This window comes from Oncorhynchus clarkii, chromosome 7 (genome assembly GCF_045791955.1).
Source record: "Oncorhynchus clarkii lewisi isolate Uvic-CL-2024 chromosome 7, UVic_Ocla_1.0, whole genome shotgun sequence".
Lineage (NCBI taxonomy): Eukaryota > Metazoa > Chordata > Actinopteri > Salmoniformes > Salmonidae > Oncorhynchus > Oncorhynchus clarkii.
Window position 1 is genome coordinate 50,757,310 of NC_092153.1, and position 24,337 is coordinate 50,781,646.

The 24,337-nt window shown below is 43.2% G+C and overlaps 2 protein-coding genes across 10 annotated transcripts in view; one reads left to right on the forward strand and one right to left on the reverse strand.

Annotated features, from left to right (window-relative positions):
• The window catches only part of LOC139413432 (rap1 GTPase-activating protein 1-like), a 39,214-nt gene extending 36,911 nt beyond the window's left edge, over positions 1 to 2,303 (forward strand). For 6 of the 8 annotated variants that reach the window (XM_071160809.1, XM_071160811.1, XM_071160808.1 and 3 more), the window contains one exon: positions 42 to 260. In XM_071160809.1, the coding sequence (XP_071016910.1) occupies positions 42 to 125 (84 nt within the window). In that variant the 3' untranslated portion in view covers positions 126 to 260. Of the gene's footprint in view, positions 1 to 41 lie in introns of all 8 variants that reach the window. The other 2 variants (XM_071160810.1, XM_071160807.1) reach the window with 1 other exon arrangement.
• On the reverse strand, positions 1,657 to 22,700 carry LOC139413434 (protein-arginine deiminase type-2-like). 2 transcript variants are annotated; one of them, XM_071160814.1, is made up of 16 exons: positions 22,443 to 22,700; positions 17,507 to 17,675; positions 16,066 to 16,135; positions 15,486 to 15,547; positions 15,072 to 15,189; positions 14,663 to 14,809; positions 13,334 to 13,527; positions 12,402 to 12,505; positions 12,174 to 12,285; positions 11,813 to 11,920; positions 11,555 to 11,706; positions 10,459 to 10,606; positions 10,120 to 10,213; positions 3,081 to 3,157; positions 2,882 to 3,007; positions 1,657 to 2,641 (listed from the first exon to the last, which is right to left on the reverse strand). In XM_071160814.1, the coding sequence occupies exons 1-16, from the start codon at positions 22,622 to 22,624 to the stop codon at positions 2,408 to 2,410; spliced, it is 2,097 nt and encodes a 698-aa protein (XP_071016915.1). In that variant the 5' UTR covers positions 22,625 to 22,700; the 3' UTR covers positions 1,657 to 2,407. The 2 variants fall into 2 exon arrangements, with proteins under 2 accessions (XP_071016915.1, XP_071016914.1); XM_071160813.1 differs by having other exon boundaries at positions 13,334 to 13,524; positions 22,443 to 22,638.
• Between the last annotated feature and the right edge of the window lie 1,637 nt (positions 22,701 to 24,337).

The window sequence follows — 24,337 nt, forward strand, 5'->3', positions numbered from 1 at the left end:
ACCAGATAGGGTCTGACCCCAGTCTCTCTCTCCTCTCACAGCATTCCCATAAGAGGCACCCCCTGCAGGAGATGAAGCAAGCACACGTGTTTTCCACCACAGACGCAGAGGAGGATCAGAGCTAGTTGCTGGGACAGGCAGACCTGGTGTAGGCTGGTCTAGTCTGTACAGCCAGGTCCATGGACATGCACTTACAGCCCTCCCTCATTCCAACTCTATGTGGCTGACTCCCAGCATGCCTCGAGGGGTGAAGGAGAGGAGTGTCCCGCACCCCACCCAAAAGGAATGCCACTCACACAGCATCGCCCCTGGCTGTCGTCTGTTGGCTCGCTTAGCCTGTATCTGTTCATGTGGTTTCTCATTGTATACACTCCCTTGTCTTCTCAATGGCATTGTTGATTGTTTTGAAAGTCGAAGCAGGGGTGGATCTTATGCGTTCAATAGATTGGTTTTGCAGGAGAGCCGTTGACCATGTGTGAGGTACAACAGGACATTCTGTTAGGCTAAGGAGGAATGCATGAGGAGGATATAAGGGTGTTGTCCTGTTGCCATTGTGGGAAGAAATTACATTATTGCACCCATCAACCTCACATTCCACCATGATACTGTACATGTGTTACTCTTGGTGTCCTGGATCCTTTTTTGTCACATCAATCCTTGTGTTTCAATTATGAGTGTAATGGTGGGTGTTGACTAGAAACTTTTAGTAAATGTTACATGTTTTTAATAGAAGGTACTTTTGTCATCATGCTGCTGCTGGTTTCAATTTCACTACTTCCCCTGACAAACTGTACAATCACAGTTGATGTTGGAAAATGGAAAATCTTTTACTGACTCAACAATTATGCTCATCCTATTTCATGCCATTTAAGCTGAGCAAAAAACATGAAGTATTGAATTACTGGATAAGGTCCAGTGTCCAAACTAAATGAGTCATCAGTCTTCGTCCCTGTTCCATACTGTAGATAATACCGCACAGACATTCCACCAAGGTGACCTAACCAAAGCAGACAGCCTCCAAAGTCAAGCTACTGTCCAGTGACTATAGTCTTCAGCTTTTCTTTAAATCAAGCTTGTGGTTTGGAATAAAGTATGTGTTTGGATGTGTATACAACTGTGCATGGTGTAAATCTGCTTGCAACCCCCAGTCAACTGGTACCATGCTCGAAATAGGTGTTGTCCCTGGACTGTTCCTGTGATGTGTTACTCCAAACCAGTCAAATCAGTCAACTTCTCCAAATTCAGTGCACAATGCAGATATACAATCACTTTATCAGTTTCATATAGGTTTTGATTGAGAAAGATGGGGCTACATTGTGTAGATGTGGAAACCGGCACTACGTTTTCAGATTGCTGATAGTTTGAAAATCTGACTTATTTCTAAAAAGAATTACACTGTGACAAGTCTTGAAGTTGCCTTTTTGATGATTGTGCTAAGCTGCTTTGTAGGAGGGTAACCCCCTTCATATAAGGAATCTATCCAACGGTGGACTTTGCCAACTGGAATCTATCACCAACTGGTTTGAATGTAAAACTAAACAGATGTCTATGAATTTGTACATATCTGCTCTCTATGAATGGAACCTGGGTCTCGTGAAAGATCTAGACATTTTCCCTCTGATGTATGTGATGAAAATAACTGATATGAAGGCATGGTTTTCATCACTTTTTATTTCAATGAAATGAAGAGCCAATGTGGAATTTAGTTGTGCTTTCTCTGTTGTGACATTAGTACATTCGGTTTTCATACAATCTTTTTGAAATCTTTCAGTTGAATCTTAAGGATCCCTGTCTAAGTAACACTACACCAAAATACAGTTAGTCTTGCATTTAATCATAAAAACACCATTCTGAAGATTACGATGAAACACTATTAATTGGAAAGTCATTGGAAAGATGATAAAGTTTCATCATGTTAACAGAGCCTTTGGAGTCAGTGTGTATTGCACACAAACTCAAAATATATTTAAAAAAAACTTCATCACAAAGGTCTCACTGGTCTTTGTAAAATGCTTGAATACCAGTAGTTGGATTACACCCTCCGGTGGTTCCAGATTATATTTGCACATTTCTCTGTGGTCCTGTTCTGTTTGTACATGCAAGACATTTGGATTGAGCCCCCAGCCAATTCAAACAACAGATCTAATTTGCAATGTGCTTGATTCAGGTGATTGTATTGCTCTTCTCGTTGACAGTCCGCTTAAGCCCTTGTTCAAGTTCCAAAGTCTTGTTTGTAAATATTGCTTTTCACCCTTTTGTAAATTAAGCCAAATATGTTTAATAAAGACAAAGGTGTAATACCATTGGAGGACTACTGTGGTTGTTTGAAGGCAACTGCTGCTGGTGATTGTTACTGCTGTTTATTTCAAGCACTTCTAACTACAACCGTTCCTTCCCCCCAAATCCTTCACATCTCCAGGTTCCACCACTTGAAGGAGAACGGTTCCCTGCGGACGTTGGAACCACAGTGAACCTCTCCCAGCAGTTTGTGGTAGGAGGCAAAGTCATCAATGTATGTGCAGCTGAGTCCAAGGCCCTCCATGAGGGAGGTCATCTCTGCCTCCAGGGCACAGCGGCCATCCACCTTGGGCCCAAATGGCTTAGGGATGCCCAGGTTCTTTCCCAACACAATCATGTTTACCTGGAGGTAGAGACATACGCCTCATTTAGGAACTGCCTCTTGGGTAGTAGATGACTTGAACATACTCCTTAATCACATGTAGAAAATCATCAAAAGAACTACAAAGCTGATTTGGCAGCATTTTTGAGAGGTTTGCCATTCTGTAAGAATAATAGGTCCCAAAAATAAAGTAAGAAGTACTTTGGGTCTGGGTTAGGGGTCAGCATGAGGTGTTCTAGTGTAGAACCAATGTATTCTCACCATGTCTGGGTAGTAGGCCACTGCCCTGTTCTCCATCACATGGAAAAGGATGGGCAGGTCAATGATGTCATCGTCGTCTAGACCCAGCTCCCTCTTCAGGACATCCCTGTTCCAGTCTATACAGCTCTGTAGGGTGGCAGCATGGTTATTATACCAAGCCATGCAAAGCTCTGCTTGTAACTAGTCATTCTGGCCTCACCTGGACATAGTTGTTTTCTGCCTTGAGTTTCTCGTCACTCAAAATCTCATCTACTGTAATCTCTTCTGCTCCAAGACCTGTGGGATCGAAAAGCTCAAGTTGGTGTTGATGAGTGACAAATACAATTATTAATACAGTGAAACACACACAGACACGCTGAAATGAGTCCCCTAACACAGTGGTTCCCAAACGTTTTATAGTCCCATACCCCTTCAAACATTCAACCTCCAGCTGTATACCCCATCTAGCCACCAGGGTCAGCGCACTCTCAAATATTGTTTTTTGACATCATTGTAAGCCTGCCACACACACTATACGATGCACTCATTCTTATGTTTAATAAATGTGTTTGTCACACCCCGCTCGTGGGAAGTGACAAAGAGCTCTTATAGGACCAGGGCACAAATTGTCATGTTGTGTCTTGTCTCTGTCCTTTCCCTTCACCCTGTCTCCCTCTGCTGGTCGTTGTTAGGTTACCTTTTCTCCCCCGCTTTCTCCCAGCTGTTCCTTGTCTCCTCTAACTACCCATTCACCCCGTTTCCCACCTGTTCCCTTTTTCCCTCTGATTAGGTCCCTATATCTCTCTCTGTTTCTGTTCCTGTCCTTGTCGGATTCTTGTTTGTGTTTCATGCCTGAGCCAGACTATCGTCATGTTTGCTGTAACCTTGTCCTGTCCTGTCGGAATCTGCCGGTCTATCTGAGCCTACCTATGTTTGGTTATTAAAGAAGCTCTGTTTAAGTTAGTTCGCTTTTGGGTCCTCATTCACTCACCATAACAGAAGAATCCGACCAAGAATGGACCCAGCGACTTCGGATCCTCTCCACTCAGCCGTCGGGATCCAGGGAGCGATGCTAGGCAGACACGAGCAGGAAGTGTCTGCTGCTCGACATGCCGTTGAGACCCTGGCCACCCAAGTCTCCAACCTCACAGAACAGGTTCACCATCTCCGCCTCGATCCACCGGCCACTTCCAGGGCTTTCGAATCTCCGGAGCCCAGAATCAATAACCCGCCGTGTTACTCTGGGGAGCCCACTGAATGCCGCTCGTTCCTCACCCAGTGTGATATTGTGTTTTCTCTCCAGCCCAACACTTACTCCAGGAGCACTGCTCGTGTCGCCTACGTCATATCTCTCCTTATTGGACGGGCTCGTGAGTGGGGCACGGCAATCTGGGAGGCAAGGGCTGAGTGTACTAACCAGTATCAGGACTTTAAGGAGGAGATGATACGGGTTTTTGATCGATCTGTTTTTGGGGAGGAGGCTTCCAGGGCCCTGTCTTCCCTATGTCAAGGTAATCGATCCATAACAGACTACTCTATTGAGTTTCGCACTCTTGCTGCCTCCAGTGGCTGGAACGAGCCGGCTTTGCTCGCTCGTTTTCTGGAGGGTCTCCGCGCCGAGGTAAAGGATGAGATTCTCTCCCGGGAGGTTCCTTCCAGCGTGGATTCCCTGATTGAACTCGCTATTCGCATTGAGCGACGGGTTGATCTGCGTCACCGAGCTCGTGGAAAGGAGCTCGCGTTCTCCGTTGCCCCCCTCTCCGCATCACTACCATCTTCCTCTGCCGGCTCGGGAGCTGAGCCTATGCAGCTGGGAGGTATCCGCATCTCGACTAAGGAGAGGGAACGGAGAATCACCAACCGCCTCTGTCTCTATTGCGGTTCTGCTGGTCATTTTGTCACTTCATGTCCAGTAAAAGCCAGAGCTCATCAGTAAGCGGAGGGCTACTGGTGAGCGCTACTACTCCTGTCTCTCCTTCAAGATCCTGCACTACCTTGTCGGTCCATCTACGCTGGACCGGTTCGTCAGCTTCCTGCAGTGCCTTAATAGACTCTGGGGCGGAGGGCTGTTTTATGGACGAGACCTGGGCTCGGGAACATGACATTCCTCTCAGACAGTTAAGGGAGTCCACGGCCTTGTTCGCCCTGGATGGTAGTCCTCTCCCCAGGATTCAGCGTGAGACGCTACCTTTAACCCTCACTGTTTCTGGTAATCATAGCGAAACCATTTCTTTTTTGATTTTTCGTTCACCTTTTACACCTGTTGTTTTGGGCCATCCCTGGCTAGTTTGTCATAATCCTTCCATTAATTGGTCTAGTAATTCTATCCTCTCCTGGAACGTCTCTTGTCATGTGAAATGTTTAATGTCTGCTATCCCTCCTGTTTCCTCTGTCTCTTCTTCACAGGAGGAGCCTGGTGATTTGACAGGGGTGCCGGAGGAATATCACGATCTGCGCACGGTGTTCAGTCGGTCCAGGGCCACCTCTCTTCCTCCACACCGGTCGTATGATTGTAGTATTGATCTCCTTCCGGGAACCACTCCCCCCCGGGGTAGACTATACTCTCTGTCGGCTCCCGAACGTAAGGCTCTCGAGGATTATTTGTCTGTAGCTCTTGACGCCGGTACCATAGTCCCCTCCTCCTCTCCCGCCGGAGCGGGGTTTTTTTTTGTCAAGAAGAAGGACGGGTCTCTGCGCCCCTGCATAGATTATCGAGGGCTGAATGACATAACAGTTAAGAATCGTTATCCGCTTCCTCTTATGTCTTCAGCCTTCGAGATCCTGCAGGGAGCCAGGTTTTTCACTAAGTTGGACCTTCGTAACGCTTACCATCTCGTGCGCATCAGGGAGGGGGACGAGTGGAAGACGGCGTTTAACACTCCGTTAGGGCACTTTGAATACCGGGTTCTTCCTTTCGGCCTCGCTAACGCTCCAGCTGTCTTTCAGGCATTAGTCAATGATGTCCTGAGAGACATGCTGAACATCTTTGTTTTCGTTTACCTTGACGATATCCTGATTTTTTTCACCGTCACTCCAGATTCATGTTCAGCACGTTCGACGTGTCCTCCAGCGCCTTTTAGAGAATTGTCTTTTTGTGAAGGCTGAGAAGTGCACTTTTCATGCCTCCTCCGTCACATTTCTCGGTTCTGTTATTTCCGCTGAAGGCATTAAGATGGATCCCGCTAAAGTCCAAGCTGTCATTGATTGGCCCGTCCCTAAGTCACGCGTCGAGCTGCAGCGCTTTCTCGGCTTCGCGAACTTCTATCGTCGTTTCATCCGTAATTTCGGTCAGGTGGCCGCTCCTCTCACAGCCCTTACTTCTGTCAAGACGTGCTTTAAGTGGTCCGTTTCCGCCCAGGGAGCTTTTGATCTCCTCAAGAATCGTTTTACATCCGCTCCTATCCTTGTTACACCTGACGTCTCTAGACAGTTCGTTGTCGAGGTTGACGCGTCAGAGGTGGGCGTGGGAGCCATTCTTTCTCAGCGCTCCCTCTCTGACGACAAGGTCCACCCATGCGCGTATTTTTCTCATCGCCTGTCGCCGTCGGAACGTAACTATGATGTGGGTAACCGCGAACTGCTCGCCATCCGGTTAGCCCTAGGCGAATGGCGACAGTGGTTGGAGGGGGCGACCGTTCCTTTTGTCGTTTGGACTGACCATAGGAACCTTGAGTACATCCGTTCTGCCAAACGACTTAATGCGCGTCAGGCGCGTTGGGCGCTGTTTTTCGCTCGTTTCGAGTTCGTGATTTCTTATCGTCCGGGCTCTAAGAACACCAAGCCTGATGCTTTGTCTCGTCTCTTCAGTTCTTCAGTAGCCTCCACTGACCCCGAGGGGATTCTCCCTGAGGGGCGTGTTGTCGGGTTGACTGTCTGGGGAATTGAGAGGCAGGTAAAACAAGCGCTCACTCACACTCCGTCGCCGCGCGCTTGTCCTAGGAACCTTCTTTTCGTTCCCGTTCCTACTCGTCTGGCCGTTCTTCAGTGGGCTCACTCTGCCAAGTTAGCCGGCCACCCTGGCGTTCGGGGTACGCTTGCTTCCATTCGCCAGCGTTTTTGGTGGCCCACCCGGGAGCATGACACGCGTCGTTTCGTGGCTGCTTGTTCGGTCTGCGCGCAGACTAAGTCCGGTAACTCTCCTCCTGCCGGCCGTCTCAGGCCGCTTCCTATTCCCTCTCGACCGTGGTCTCACATCGCCTTAGATTTTGTCACCGGACTGCCTTCGTCAGCGGGGAAGACTGTTATTCTTACGGTTGTCGATAGGTTCTCTAAGGCGGCTCATTTCATTCCCCTTGCTAAGCTTCCTTCTGCTAAAGAGACGGCACAAATCATCATCGAGAATGTTTTCAGAATTCATGGCCTTCCGTCAGACGTCGTTTCGGACAGAGGTCCGCAATTCACGTCTCAATTTTGGAGGGAGTTTTGCCGTTTGATTGGGGCTTCCGTCAGTCTCTCTTCCGGCTTTCACCCCCAGTCTAACGGTCAAGCAGAACGGGCCAATCAGACTATTGGTCGCATCTTACGCAGTCTTTCTTTTCGCAACCCTGCGTCTTGGTCAGAACAGCTCCCCTGGGCAGAATACGCCCACAACTCGCTTCCTTCATCTGCGACCGGGCTATCTCCTTTTCAGAGTAGCCTCGGGTACCAGCCTCCGCTGTTCTCATCTCAGTTCGCCGAGTCCAGCGTCCCCTCCGCTCAGGCTTTTGTCCAACGTTGCGAGCGCACCTGGAAGAGGGTCAGGTCTGCACTTTGCCGTTATAGGGCGCAGACTGTGAGGGCTGCTAATAAGCGTAGAACTAAGAGTCCTAGATATTGTCGCGGTCAGAGAGTTTGGCTCTCCACTCAGAACCTTCCCCTTAAGACGGCTTCTCGCAAGTTGACCCCGCGGTTCATTGGTCCGTTCCGTATTTCTCGGGTCATTAATCCTGTCGCAGTTCGACTTCTTCTTCCGCGATACCTTCGTCGCGTCCACCCGGTCTTCCATGTCTCCTGTATTAAGCCCGTTCTTCGCGCCCCCGCTCGTCTTCCCCCCCCCCCCCCCCATCCTTGTCGAGGGCGCACCCATCTACAGGGTCCGCAGGATTTTGGACATGCGTCCTCGGGGCCGTGGTCACCAGTACCTTGTCGATTGGGAGGGGTACGGTCCTGAGGAGAGGAGTTGGGTTCCCTCTCGGGACGTGCTGGACCGTGCGCTGATCGAGGATTTCCTCCGTTGCCGCCAGGTTTCCTCCTCGAGTGCGCCAGGAGGCGCTCGGTGAGTGGGGGGGTACTGTCATGTTGTGTCTTGTCTCTGTCCTTTCCCTTCACCCTGTCTCCCTCTGCTGGTCGTTGTTAGGTTACCTTTTCTCCCCCGCTTTCTCCCAGCTGTTCCTTGTCTCCTCTAACTACCCATTCACCCCGTTTCCCACCTGTTCCCTTTTTCCCTCTGATTAGGTCCCTATATCTCTCTCTGTTTCTGTTCCTGTCCTTGTCGGATTCTTGTTTGTGTTTCATGCCTGAGCCAGACTATCGTCATGTTTGCTGTAACCTTGTCCTGTCCTGTCGGAATCTGCCGGTCTATCTGAGCCTACCTATGTTTGGTTATTAAAGAAGCTCTGTTTAAGTTAGTTCGCTTTTGGGTCCTCATTCACTCACCATAACACAAATAATAATATAATAATCAATCATTTTGCTCTTTATTTAGACATCTTATTTATAAAACCTTATTTGTTCATCGAAAAATGTGAATAACTCACCAAAGGTTAATGAGATGGGTGTGCTTGAAAGGATACATATAATCTACAATGTTGGGTTGTATTGGAGAGTCTCAGACTTAAATCATTATCCACACACAGTCTGTGCCTGTATTTAGTTTTAATGCTAGTGAGGGCCGAGAATCTACTCTCCCATAGGTAGGTGGCTGCAAATGGCATCAGTGTCTTAACAGTACGATTTGTCAAGGCAGAATACTCTGAGCACAGCCCAATCCAGAAATCTGTCAGTAGCTTCTGATTAAATAAAATTTTCACAGAACCGCTTGTTGCAATTTTGATGAGACTTTTTTGTTCAGATATCGGTAATTTGACTGGAGGCAGGGCATGAAAGGGATAACGAATCCAGTTGTTAGTGTCATCCTTTTTGGGAAAGTACCTGAGTAATTGCGCACCCAACTCACTCAGGTGCTTTGCCATATCACATTTGACATTGTCCGTAAACTTGAGTTAATTTGCACACAAAATATCATACAGCGATGGAAAGACTTGTGTGTTGTCCTTGTTAATGCAGACAGAAGAGCTCCAACTTCTTAATCAGAACCTCAATTTTGTCCTGCACATTGAATATAGATGCGGAGAGTCCCTGTAATCCTAGATTCAGATCAGGTTTGCCTGTCCTAGCCACTCGGTAGCTCACCATATAAGACGCTTCTAGCTCCTTCTTATTAATGGTATCTGTTGCTTTTATACATGTCTTACTACTCGAAAGTCATCTTAATTCTTGCTCAAAAAACTCCTGTTGCTTATTTTTCAAATTGGCATGTTATGTTTCTAAATGTCTGCGCAAGAGTGAAGGTTTGTTAGATAGTACTTTTGCACATATTACACACTGTGGCTGAGGAAATGCACTACTCCCAATATAAGTGAACCTCAAATCAATGTAGTTTTCATCATATTTGCGCCTCTTCGTTGGTCCAACGTCCCGGTCTGTTGTTCGGTGCTTTCCTGGGTAAGGGTGCAGTAGCTCTTCGGCTGCATCAGATTCACAACTGTCAGTGTCCATGCTAGCTGGGCTAACAACAAATGTTGAATTACTGATGATAGCATTGGATGTGCTCGTGGAAGCAGAGCAACTTGTGTCGTCGACAGGTGCTTGTAGTAGCAGTACTACCAGTAGAGCAGGTATGTGTCTCTATGGACACGGGCCTTACTTTTTTAAACCATTTATCATTTTTTTAGCAAACGGAATGAGCAGCAGCTACGTTTGGCTACATACGGACCGTTAGTGGAATTCCCGCAAGAGAGTAACGGTTAATGTGATTGGATGTTCATTATTTGACTGGGCTACCTTTATTTGACATTGTGGTGTTATTTCTCTGAACACTAGATGGTTGAATTTTATTTTTGGCAGTGAAATGAGGCTACTCAAGCGAGAAAAAAACCTCACCCAAATGTTTAGCCCTGTTGGAAAATCTAAATGGACTGTTTGAAAATGTCGGCGTACCCCCGACGGCAGTGCGCGTACGTACCACAGTTTGGGAATACCCGCCCTAACGAAAGGCCTACCATCAAACATTTTGGCTTGTCCATGCCCGCCATTCTGTAAGCCCCTGAATAGTTTGTAGCTTGCATCGGGGCTGGCGAGCAGAAGCCGGAATCCCTGCAAAGAAAAGGGAGACAAAGACAACATTGGCAATGCCCTTCCTTTGACAGCCTGAGAGCTTTACACTATCACATAACCACAGGGCAGCCAAAGTCTGTGTCATGTCCAAGTGCAAATAGATGGGATGAACAATTCTGGTGCTCAAAGGATCTCACTAATGTCTACTCTAGATTACAGAGCAATGTCATTTTACTAGAATTCTTTGAAAGAGTGAAAAAAAAAATCCTTGAGAAGATTTGTACCTTTTTGTCCGGAGCTGGGACGAAGGTCATGAATTCATCCACATGCCCAACCAGGAGCCAATCAGAGAACAACGCAATGGGCTCCTGGACTTTCTGGGCCCACAGGAAGTCTTGCACTACTTTGGTCATGTTGCGGCCCTTAGTAGCCCTGAAAAGTCAAACAGCCTTATCACCACTGGCTACAGACTTATTTGAATGTTCCACATACTCAGAATAACAATGAAATCCAAAATTAATCCATCTTAGGTCATAAGAAACATAAGTAATAAAATGTATTTTCAAAAGAATAGAATGGCAAATTTTGAGTTTAATTATGTTATACTGGTCTGTGTAGCCTATATACTACATGGCTACGCCATGCATGAAATCAATATTTATTTTGTTAATTAAAACAGACACTCTTAGGCTACCCTAATCACAGTCATCACACATAGGCTATTGTATAGTAAGCTAAGAATATAATGAAATACAACACAATAAAATACAAATAACATTTTTCCCACACAACTTGCTTCAAGGCAACATGTGGAACTGCTGTCATATAAAAAAAATAAAACAGATATTTTGAAACAGAGCCCAAGGCAAGCCAGTGCTTTTTAAGCCATGCATCATCTGTCCTACCCTCATTCCGCGTTGTTAGAGAGCAGGCGTAGGGTCTTACATTGAAAGTAGGCCATCTTCATATGATACTGATAGAAAATAATAGCAATCTGGTTTTTCAAAAGCATGAGAGCCTCAGGATCCTGAGAGAGCCTTCAATTGCATTAGCGTATTTTATCCCAGAATTTTCGTCATTTAGGAATATTTATTCCCACAGTAATTCTTTATGAATCAATCCAGTGGTGGTTAAGAAAACAAGACATGTGTTGAGCTATGCATAGAGATGGGTGAAGTGACATGCCTTAGTACATTTCAAGCTAAGCCATAGGCAGAACTTTACCACAATCATGGCTAGGTCATTTGGCGGAAATAAAAGTAGAGGCTTTGTCACCGGCAATACCTTTCATATATAAATAAAAGTATGCAAAACGTTGGTAGGATGCTAAAGTTGGCGGGAAAATGTATTGGTTTGAAAAGTGTATTATGTTACACTCACGTAGGGAAGGCCACTCCAATGATGATCCTACCCAGAGGGTAGTTCTTTCCATTTACAGTGACTGGAGGGCTAACCTCCAGGTTACCAAACGAGTCTAGGCTGCTCACTTCTTTGCCATATGCTGTCCTAGTCACATAGCCAAAGTCTTGGCCCTGAGGGCACCAGATAGAGAGCGGTTAAGACACAGGTCCACCACACCGCTCACATTTCAGAGATAAGAACATTTTAACTCTAGGTGTTGTGAATGCCTTTTCTTACCAGTAGCACATCATAAGGGAAGTCCTGTAGGTCTCCGTCTCGGGGGGAGTCCAGAACAACAGGGAAACGTTGGTGAGGAGAATCAATGTAGCCAAACTCAATCTCATCCTGAGAGAGAAACCTCCATTACATGTCTATACATTTTTAGTGCAGTTAGAAACAAGACACTGGTCTTTGTTCTGATGTCTTTCATTTAAAGAAGAGGGTATCTAGAATTTAAATTGACACTGGTTAGCAAACATATGGAAGACATTTTGTTTTGATTAAAAACAGGTTGGAATTGTAAAGTGTTCAAATGACAAAGATTTCAAGCACAAAACGACTTGAAAGATTACAAGCTGAATCACACGGCTTACAGTACCTGCATCCAACGGTCTCCTCTGTTCATATCCTCAGGGCAAATCTTCAGTTTGCACCCACTGTTCTTCACCAGCCTCCTCATTCTCTTTAAGAACGGGTCATTATCAGTTGTGCTGGGTTACCAATGCACAAAAACACTTGTCTCAGTACGTTTACAGCTGGCATCATTATTTCCATCAACATCAATGCCATCATCATCATTTTCTTCATCGTCATCATTGCCTCTCACCTGCAGACAAAAACCTCTACAGGGTCGAGTGTGTTGGGTGTCATGATCCAGGGAGCCACTCGGAACACCACCCTGTCTGTAAAGATGGGCGTCTCAGGAAAGCCCTGGCAAAAGAAAAGAAAAAAAACAAGAGTCCAGGATAGAGATATATAACCTTGGAAGTTTTAAACTAGAAAATGTCATTTATTGAAGTAAATGTGGTGTGCTTGCTAGTCAAAGTATTTATGGTTGTGAAATGGTAGTAATAGTGGTAGTGATGGCAGTAGTAATAGGCTGTGTCAGTTATAGTGACCTATTTTGGGGTGGTTTGTAAGTGTGGAATTATTATAGTAGGTTATAGTGGGCTAATATAGTTGGCTAGGGTATGTACTATATCATCACACACCAAGTGTTTTTAAGCTCTCAAAATATTTTAGTTTGAATATTCTGAGAGTTTTGTGGCAGTGATTTCAGTTTAGAATATTGAAGCCTGCATTCCGCCATTTAAATGAATGGGGTTACAACAAGCATTTTAGTTTATGAAGTAGGAATGGTAGCAATAAGCTGTGTTGAAGAAATCTAAGTTCAGTCAGTCTACCCATGCTAACATTGGGGTTGTGTTTGTAGCTTTAACGGTTAAAGAGCAGAGGCGAATCCAAATACTTCCTATTCAAGCCTATGGAGCTTTTAAGTACATAGAAAATGGTTATAGTTCAAAAGCATAAATGGTGTCAAAAAGCTGTATACAAGCACACTATTCCAGATCGGTCTGCACCTTTTAAAGTTTGAATGGTGTTCCTAGGTTAAACGGTAAAGACTAGTTATGACCTGAATTTTTCCCATTCGAGACTATGGCCATTAGATAAGAAGTATGAACAGTTTCTAATGTTGTGCTTTGCTTTCAGCAAGCACACCTAACAAACAAACAATAAAAGTGTTAAATTACACCGTACCTGAGAGCTCGGCTCCAGCATGCTGAGGTTGATGCTGATTAGGCCCTCAAAGTCTTTGTCAGGGAACCTCAGGCCTTCAACGTAAAAGTTCATCTCAGCGTTTCCCCAGAGGCAAGGTACCTCCTTGGACAGATCCTCACCTCCCACCACTAGTGGGTAGTCCTTCACAAAGCTCTTGTAAAACAGGTTTTCTGCTGCAGTAAAAAATGTTTTAAATGTAAATAATAGGGCTGGCATAAAGCTGCAATATGTAACACTTTGTATGAACTGACAACATTAACATAGAAATGTGAGTTAAAGATCTGTCATTCTCATTAAAAGCAAGTCTAATAAGCGGTAGATCAGGTCTATGTGCGCTATTTCTATGCTTCACGTTTTAAAGTTTAGTTTTTGCATCTTTTTCTTTCAGTTTTGTACACCAGCTTCAAACAGCTGAAACAACAATATTTTTGGTTATGGAAAATATATTTCACAGTTGTGTAGATGATACAAGGATTCTCTACACTATACTTACTTGTTTTGCCACATAAACTGAAATGAACTATTAGAATATTAGCAACCAGGATATGGCATAGTGATCTTTACAAATGCTATCAAGTTAATCACAGGACGGCATGTAGCCTAGCGGTTAGAGAGGCGAAGCAGCAACTGTAAGTTTGAATCCTGGGTCTGACAGGGATGTGAGCTGGCAACCAGAGCGTTGCTGGTATCAAAACCTAGATACTGTTGAGCCTTTGAGCAAGGCACTTAAACCCCCCCCAAAACCTGCTACACAGGCACCCAGTGTGGTTCCAACATGTATGTGTCTCTTTCAGAGACGGAGGGATCAACAAAGAAAAATAGGTTGGACCTGAACTCCATCGCAAATTCAGAATTTGCTCCAATTAATCTGTAATTTAAAAATGTTTATACAAAAAACATTGCAAGAATATTGACATCTTGATTTTGTCTTAATTGTCTTAAGTAACGTTTAGAAAATTGGGGTAAAATGATAAAGCACACTTTCTTTAACCTCTAACCTCCGATTAATATAATATTCAGCCATAAAACTGTAATTGTACATCACGTGTCCAACTCATTCCACGGAGGGCCGAGTGTCTGCGGATTTTTGTTCCTGCCTTGTACTTGAATTATGAATTAAGGTCACTAATTAGTTAGGAACTCCCCTCACCTGGTTGTCTAGTTCTTTAAGGAAAAAAATAAAAGCAGCAAACAACAGGTCCTCCATGGAATGTGTTTGACACTCCTGTTGTACATGCATGGACAGCCACACACACCACATACAAGATCTGAACAGACTGGATTCATTACATAATTTATTTGACTCACTCAGGGTTTGGTGCATGCCTGCTGTGGACCTGAAGACCCTCACACACTCTGCATCACCCTGGGAGATGTGCATGGTCAGCTTGTAGCCTTCTGGGAGCTTGGCAGGGCCACTGGTCCGCAGCACCATGGGGGACATATCTTTAAGATCTGACATATCGAAATATTGGAATTATTGTACATCAATTGTCAACCCATCAACCACACAAGACACAGGGATCCATCTAATCAAACAAGACACTCCTAGCTCAGGAATTTTGTATTTAGCCAACACAAACATAACTGCTGCTCCTCTCTAATGAATTCACACAAGAGACCTGCAGCCTTTAAATGTGTATTTATTGCAATGCCTGCAGCACTGTCAGCAAGGCTGTCAGCTCAGTAGACCAGGATGACTTGGATGTTGTTATACCTGAGACTCTGGTGACCTCAGCATGCTCACTGTCCAGGCTCTTCCGACAGGTGTGTTCTGAGTCACAGTTGACCAGTAGGATGGCACCGTGGCCATTAGGCCCCCACATCCAGGATCCCTGAAGAGAGATGAACAATCTCATTCAGGGACAAACAAACACTTCCCTGTCAAATTAGCTTTTCCCAATTTGTTTGCAAGAGGTTAGATTACATTTACAGCTGAGTGGAAAAGTACAACGTTTTAATTTCCTATGAATACATTGAGAATCTTCCAGGATTATAGCATGAACACTAGTCTTCTGACATGCCTATTCATGTTAGAGTGTCTCCTGTGTCCTGCTGTGTTAGGAGGCAGAGATAGTGACATCTGTGCTGAAAGCAACCAGCCTGGACAAACCCTGCAGATATAACTAACCTTGTTGGGGTTGTTCCTCTCCACCTGGCCATCTCGATCAGCATCAACATCCAGGGAGATCTCTGTAAGATAGACAGGGCCTCTGTGCCATTGAAGCTCATAAGCTGCTTTGGGTCTAGAATAGACCAATGAAATATACCTTAAAGGGGCCATCTGCAGTTCAAACAAGGCCACTGGTAAAAAGTTGAGGGATGGGGCTAAAGAAATGTAACCACTAGAGAAATGTAACCACAAATTCATAGGGATGACCATCCATTATATCAAATTATAGTTTTAACCATGTTTTGAGACCATAGAGTGTTCATTTACGTAGCTTACAAACACTGGAGCAAAACAAGCTTATATTTTGGGTTCTGATGTAGTACGATAGTAGACCTACGCTAATGAGGTTATATTCTTCAAGAATCGATGGATATACAGTATATCATTATTTTAAAAGATCCATAAATGGATGTAGCAATCGAAGATTTTCTCTAACACGAAAATGTACACCCGACAGATTTACAGTACAAAAGGTATGGTATTAATGGGGTCAGAGTAGTTTATATGTGTTTGCTTTCCGGTCATCAGCATGACATACCAAAAGCAGTGAGGTGAACGACAGCTTTACCCAACACCTCCTTCTTCTTTCCATAATACATGACCGATAGCTGCAACAAAGGAGAACATTTACAAAGTCACAGGTAAAGTAATAACATCTCTAGACCAAAGCAGTGGTTGTGTTTTGATGGGGGTCTTCAATGTTATATTCCTGTCCAGATATGTACAGTACATTACTTCAGTGGAGAATCTGGACACCCGGCCCATTTTGGAACTGGCACTGGCTTAACATAACCCTGGAGTCCCTTATCACCCTCTGAACCTTTCACCTATTACTTACTACCTGTCAGGGCAAGGAGATTGAGGTTGTAACCTCATATCAATATCTTGGAATTTTAATTGATGACGGCCTCTCTTTTAAATTGCATATTCAACAACTTACAAAAAAATTGAAGCTGAAATTGGGATTATATTTTAGGAATAAGGCCTGTTTTTCTTTTGAAGCCAGAAGGAGGCTAGTATCAGCTACATTTATGCCTTTACTAGACTATGGGGATATTTTATATATATCTTCCACTCAGTGTTTGAGATCAATTGACACTCTTTACCATGGCACTTTGAGATTTATTTTAAACTGCAAAACCCTTACGCACCACTGCACTTTGTATACCAGGGTTGGCTGGCCTTCTCTAGTCACTCGTAGGCTCAGTCACTGGTATACTTTTATTTACAAAGTTATTTTGAGTTTACTACCTTTTTATTTGTGCATTTTTATTGTTCAGAAGTGTGGTGGGTACTCTCTTCGTTCACTGGACTTTATCCTGCTAACTGTTCCAAATGTCCGAATTGAATTTGGTAAAAGGGCTTTTATGTACTCTGCGCCATCATCTTGGAACGCCTTACAAAATATTTTTAAACTGGAAGAACACCTTACAAAATACTTTTAAACTGGAAGAAATTGTGCCGATTGGTGTTTTTAAATCGCTGATGAAGGATTTTGAGGCTGATTCCTTAACCTGTTGATGTTTTTAATTTGCTGTTTTATGCTCTTGTGAATTCAATAGTTTTTACTAGATTACTTGTAGTTTTTCATGTTGTCTGTCTGTAATTTTTTTGTAATGACTTGGTGCTGCCTATCTTGGCCAGGGCGCTCTTGAAAAAGAGATTTTAATCTCAATGAGCCCTTCCTGGTTAAATAAAGGTTAAATAAAAAATCAATAGGATTGGCACTGTGGTGTACCACTTCACTTTCCAACGTTTGACATTTTCTGGTATCAAGTTGAGACAGGGCCATATTGGCATCATTTCCATGTGGTTTGCACGCCACTCTTGAGGAGCTGCAGATACTTGTCTTAATTAAATACTTCCCTGCAGCGTGTTCAGTCACAAGAGGGAATAGTCAACTCTGGATTCTTTTAATATGATTTCACATACTGACGTCTCAGGGTAGTTTTCATGGCTGTGCCTGTGGCCTACTTTACCTTGCTATCATTTTCCACTTCGCTGGCAGTGTCCATGGTGAGAAGAAGCACTGTATTCCCATTGAAAGGGGTGGGGATTGGTCCACTCTTCGCTGGGGGTGGGGTAATCCTGTACTGCACGTTGTGGCTACATTTCACAGAGAAGTACGTGGAGCTGGGAGGGGCACTCCTAGGGGAAAAACAAATACACGTGACAGTTACACGTCACATCCTGATGCTTTGCTTGCACAAATCTATAGCAATAACAGAGACAACACAATTTATTTATTTTTGATTTCACCTTTATTTAACCAGGTAGGCCAGTTGAGAACAAGTTCTCATTTACAACCGCGACCTGGCCAAGATAAAGCAAAGCAGTGCGACAAAAACAACAGTTACACACAAACAAATGTACAGTCAACAACACGAAAGAAAAGGAAAAGAATATAAGAGAACAAGTGCAGTGGACCACCAGCAGTGAGTACAGTTCATAATCTCCTATTTCCAGAGGCAACGGGTGGTAGTGCTAGTTCTACAGTCATCGTAGAGGTATGATGTCGTCTACATCCCTCTAAAATGAGTAACATAGAAATACTAGACTGTCAACCTACACTAGTATAATTTCACAAGAATACTGGCAATAAGGATGTACTTACAGTATATATATCTATGTATCAAACTACATCTCAAGGTGTTTATACTAAGTATACACCTGTTTATAAACATTAAGCTTGGGCTGTAAAACCTAATACCTGAAGTCCAGGGCTCCAGGCTGGACCAGGGAGATGGTCCATGCTAGAGGTCGACCGATTAATCGGAATGGCCGATTAATTAGGGCCGATTTCAAGTTTTCATAACAATCGGAAATCGGTATTTTTGGACACCGATTTGCCCATTTAATTATTTTTATTTTTTTTACACCTTTATTTAATCTTTATTTAACTAGGCAAGTCAGTTAAGAACAAATCAAATCAAATCAAATTCAAATCAAGAACACATTCCTATTTTCAATGGCGGCCTAGGAACGGTGGGTTAACTGCCTCGTTAAGGGGCAGAACGACAGATTTTCTCATTGTCAGCTCGGGGGATTCAATCTTGCAAACTTACAGTTAACTCGTCCAACGCTCTAACCACCTGCCTTTCATTGCACTCCATGAGGAGACTGCCTGTTACGCGAATGCAGTAAGCCAAGGTAAGTTGCTAGCTAGCATTAAACTTATCTTATAAAAAACAATCAATCAATCAATCATAATCACTAGTTAACTACACATGGTTGATGATATTACTAGTTTATCTAGCGTGTCCTGTGTTGCATATAATCTGACTGAGCATACAAGCATACAAGTATCTGACTGAGCAGTGGTAGGCAGCAGCAGGCTCGTAAGCATTCATTCAAACAGCACTTTCGTGCGTTTTGCCAGCCGCTCTTCATTGTGCGTCAAGCATAGCGCTGTTTATTACTTCAAGCCTATCAACTCCCGAGATTAGGCTGGTGTAACCGATGTGAAATGGCTAGCTAGTTAGCGGTGTGCACGCTAATAGCATTTCAAATGTTACTCGCTCTGAGACTTGGAGTGGTTGTTTTCCTTGCTCTGCATGGGTAACACTGCTTCGAGGGTGGCTGTTGTCGTTGTATTCCTGGTTCGAGCCCAGGGAGGAGCGAGGAGAGGGACGGAAGCTATACTGTTACACTGGCAATACTAAAGTGCCTATAAGAACATCCAATAGTCAAGGTTAATGAAATACAAGTGGTATAGAGGGAAATAGTCCTATAATAACTACAACCTAAAACATCTTACCTGGGAATATTGAAGGCTCATGTTAAAAGGAACCACCAGCTTTCATATGTTCTCATGTTCTGAGCAAGGAACTTAAACGTTAGCTTTCTTACATGGCACATATTGCACTTTTATTTTCTTCTCCAACACTTTTTTTTGCAATATTTAAACCAAATTGAACATGTTTCATTATTTATTTGAGGCTAAACTGATTTTATTGATGTATTATATTAAGTTAAAATAATTGTTCATTCAGTATTGTTGTAATTGTCATTATTACAAATACAATTTTTTTATATTTTTTATAAAAAATTAAATCGGCCAATTAATCGGTGTCGGCTTTTTTTGTCCTCCAATAATCGGCATCGGCGTTGAAAAATATATATTTTTTAAAATCTAATAGAAATGTCCCTTGAGAGGAAGCATTTCGTTTTTACACACACCATTGTTATGAAACCATCTGTATCTGCTGTGTAATAATATATTGTGGAGTCTCCGATATACTAACCACAGCCTCAGAGGCACGACAGTTCCACAATATTGTAGCGACCTTAACTCAACACCTAGCAAGCTCATCAACAGGTTCTTACCTCTTGGTGTAACGGTTAACGTGTTGGCTTGACAGTCGCTGGACCTAGATTCAAATCCCAGTTGGAATTCCCTACGATAGGTTTATTTCTTCAGAATGGTGGTTTGTGTTGGGCTTAACACTCTTTTCTATCCTGTTAACGTCAAAATCATAGGCCATAATTGTTCATAACACGTCTAATTCAGTTGCACGGTATCTTTGCCCTTGATTGGCAAGACTGGTGTCATATGAATTGGTAGCTTGTAAGAATAACAAAAGAGTCTGTTGACTAATAGAAATACATCACTAATGCAGACTCCCTCTTAAGAACATGTGGTCCGACTCCTCCGCTGAATACAAATGCCATCCACAAACAGTACTTTCAGTGCAATAGAGGGAATGATCCAACTATTTATGCAGTTGGAATATCCCAAATATATGACAACAAAATCAGTTGATCATGTCGCCTAATTAGTCATTTGAAAAAATATCATCATCATTTGATATAACTTCTCAGGCTAAGGAAATGTAAATAATGGCACCACCACTTTACATGAGACTAATTGTCTATAGTAACTATTACAATCTTGTGTGCCATCTTAATTTTACTCATAGCTGAATAATAAAACAAATGGGATACATTTTTCCACAAACAATAACAGAGATTATTGTATATTAGCCTCAAATCAACCATTTTTACCAACGCATGACATTAGTAAATATTTTTAATCCAATTCAAATGAATGAATAAATAAAACACGACAACCCATATTTGAGCACATGGGCAGTTCGGTGCAAGACGACCTTAGAGCCGATGACGTGTTAGACCCGAAGACGTGCTTCTACGCATGAGTTTAACTAGCCAAAGTCACCATGACATTACCTATAAATGTGATCAGGGATTTCTATTGGAGAAGCAGTTTTAGCCCACATTCATACTGTACTGTCTTTGATTGTATCTTAAAGCTACAATACGTAACTTTTTGGGTGTCCCGAACAAATTCACATAGAAATATGAGCTATAGATCTGTCATTCTCATTGAAAGCAAGTCTAAGAAGTCGTAGAGCTTTCTCACGAGCTTCAAAAACAGCTGAAAATAAAATATTTTTGGTTATGGAAAATATATTTCACAGCTGTTTGGATGGTACAATGATTCTCTACACTACCCATATGGGAAAGTAATATGGCAATATGTATATTACTTATACTGTATGTTTTATATTGGCATATATTGTGGAAACATATGCCCATATATGCTTATATACTGTATGTATTGTGGCAGACAGCAGTGAGAGGAGAGGAGAGTGGTTATTGAGGGGAGATATTTTGCAGCCCGCTAGCTCCACCCCCGAGCCTTATATGGACTTCCTGCCTCAACAAGGCAAGGATGTCGTTCGTTAAGCCAGGGAGTGCTTGGGGATAAAGGAGGAATCAGCCTGAACAAAGTGCTATATGAAGAGAGGGAGTAGAGAGAACAATATCTGTGGGATTACCTGTTGTGACCTGGACTGTCTGACTATTTGGGCTGCAATCTGAGGCTGGTAACTCTAATGAATTTATCCTCTGCAGCAGAGTTAACTCGGTCTTTCCTGTGGGAATCCTCATGCGAGCCAGTTTCATCATAGTGCTTGATGGGTTTTTGTGACTGCACTTGAAGAAACTTTCAAAGTTATTGACATGTTCTGTATTGACTGACCTTCATGTCTTAAAGTAATGGACTAATTTCTCTGCTTATTTGCCATAATATGGACTTGGTATTTTACCAAATAGGGCTATCTTCTGTGTAATACCCCTCCCTACCTTGTCACAACTGATTGGCTCAAATGCATTATGGAAAGAAATTCCACAAATTAACTTTGAACAAGGCACACCTGTTAATTGAAATGCATTCCAGGTTGAGAGAATGCCAAGAGTGTGCAAAGCTGTCAAGGCAAAGGGTGGCTACTTTGAAGAATCTCAATGTTTTGATAACACTTCGGTTACTACATAATTCCATGTGTTGTCTTATTTTCTACAATGTAGAAAATAGTACAAATAAAGACACCCTTAAATGAGGTTTCAACTTGACTGGTACTTTTTTTTGTATGGGAGTGTAAAATGTGTTAAAATACATCACATTTAAAATGTTTCACGTTCATATGGTTTATAATTATATCACATGGCCACATTACTTTTCCGTATGGGTATACTTGCTTGTCACAATTTCAATGTCTGAACTGAAACCATTTTAGCAACGAGGAAATGGCGGCACGATCTCTGTATAGTGCACCTTTTAATTGCACCGTAGCATAGCCATATAGCCTACAATTTCGTTAACGAAATAAAGCAATGCGGATTTATGCCACGTTCATGTGATAGTCGGAACAAGGAAACCGGGGACAAACTGGGCTACTGTTAATTCAAAGGTAATCAAATGGTCACATGCGCCGAATACAACTGGTGTAGACTATACTGTGAAATACTTGCTTACCAGCCCTTCCCAACAATGCAGTTTAAAAAAATTAGTGTGTTTAATGTCAACTTGTCTCCTACACTAGCTAACAATAATAGGGCTACCCAGCTACTACCGCCTGAAGAGACAATTCTGGGTCGGGTAGCATGGACACATACCTGTTCAGGTTCACTTTCAACACTGTGCCGACAACGTAAAGAGCCCTCAAAGTTTTCTCAGTGTCGAGGCGAAATGTCCGTTGGTACATCTGGTCTACTGGCTTGTTGGTGGCTATTCTATTAAAGTGCTGAAAGAGATTAGGGTGCCCGGTCAAAGAAACTTGCTCCTGGGAAACATTCATGGTGATAGGCTACGTTGCAGTGAATCCGAATTATGGAATGAGACATGGCGGTGTAGTGTATACAGGTCTAAGGATTGGGGGTGTTTTCCTGCATGTAATTTGAGGCAGATGAGGCTGCAAATCAAACGTATGCCAATTTGCATGAATCTTCTAGAGTATGATGGCATACGCAACAATTGGATGTGCGTTCCACCACCTACTGTGCGGGTGGATAATAAGGATCCCAAAAAGGAAATTAATGTGGCTAAAATTGCATAGCAATCAAATTGCATTTGTCACATGTGCCGAATACAACAGGTGTAGTAGACCTTACAGGGAAATGATTACGTACAAGCCCTTAACCAACAATGCAGTTTATTTATGTATTTTTTATTTCACCTTTATTTAGCCAGGTAGGCAAGTTGAGAACAAGTTCTCATTTACAACTGCGACCTGGCCAAGATTAAACAAAGCAGTGTGACACAGAGTTACACATGGAACGGAATAAACAAAAAATACAGTCAACACAATAGAAAAAAAGATGTCTATATACAGTGTGTGCAAATAAGGTGAGATAAGGGAGGTAAGGTAATAAATAGGCCATAGTGGCAAAATAACAATTTAGCAATTAAGCACTGGCGTGATAGATGTGCAGAAGGTGAATGTGCAAGTAGAAATATTGGCGTGCAAAGGAGCAAAACAATAAATAACAGTATGGAGATGAGGTAGTTGGATGGGCTATTTACAGATGGGCTATGTGTACTGGTGCAGTGATCTGTGAGCTGCTCTGACAGCTGGTGCTTAAAGTTAGTGAGGGAGATATGTCTCCAGCTTCAGTGATTTTTGCAATTCATTCCCGTAATTGGCAAGCAGAGAACTGGAAGGGAAAGCGGCCAAAGGAGAAATTGGCTTTGGGGGTGACCAGTGAAATATACCTGCTGGAGCGGGTGCTACGGGTGGGTGCTGCTTTCCTTTAATTTCTTAAGGTATGTATAGACTCTTTTCCTTTCCTCTTTTCCTGTTAAGACCTTTTATGTTGAATGTGACATATTTTAGTGGATTAAGCATAGGTTGGGTTTCAAATATGTAACCGAATGGAAATCTCTCATATGTAAATAGTCAGGAAATATTTAAACTTTGGTTTGAACACAGAAGTGACCTATGTGTCTCTTTAGGAAGGAAACAACAATAAACATAGACATTTTTTTTTTTAAATCCCACCCACCCCGATTGTCAGACTAAAACAACAATCCCAACAATCAAACATGAATACACTTGTAGAGATACATTGGTGCTCGCTTTCCATCATGCTCTTACTAGCTAAACCTGGGTGTAAACTAAAACCTGCGAGCTCTCTAAGTTGAAAACAAAAGTTGTGAATAGACATTTATGGCTGAATATTTAATGCCCATGGTAAGGGCTGCTTAAGTATCTTTTCAGAAGAGAAACATAAATGGCGGGGAAAGTAGTCATATCCGGGAAAAAGCTGACCCTCTTGCCATCGATGGTTATGTCCCCTTTGGCGCTTGCGAGTTGCAGTATCTTCTCTCTGTCTTGGAAACGGAGGAACCTGATCAGGACGGCCCGTGGGGGCTCATCTGGCCGGGGTTTCGGCGCTGATGTTCTGTGGGCGCATTCGATTTCCAGCGGCTTGGTGAAGTTGATTATGCCTAGGACATCAGGGATCCATTGAGTGAAGAAACGGACCGGGTCACGGCCCTCGCTGTCCTCTTT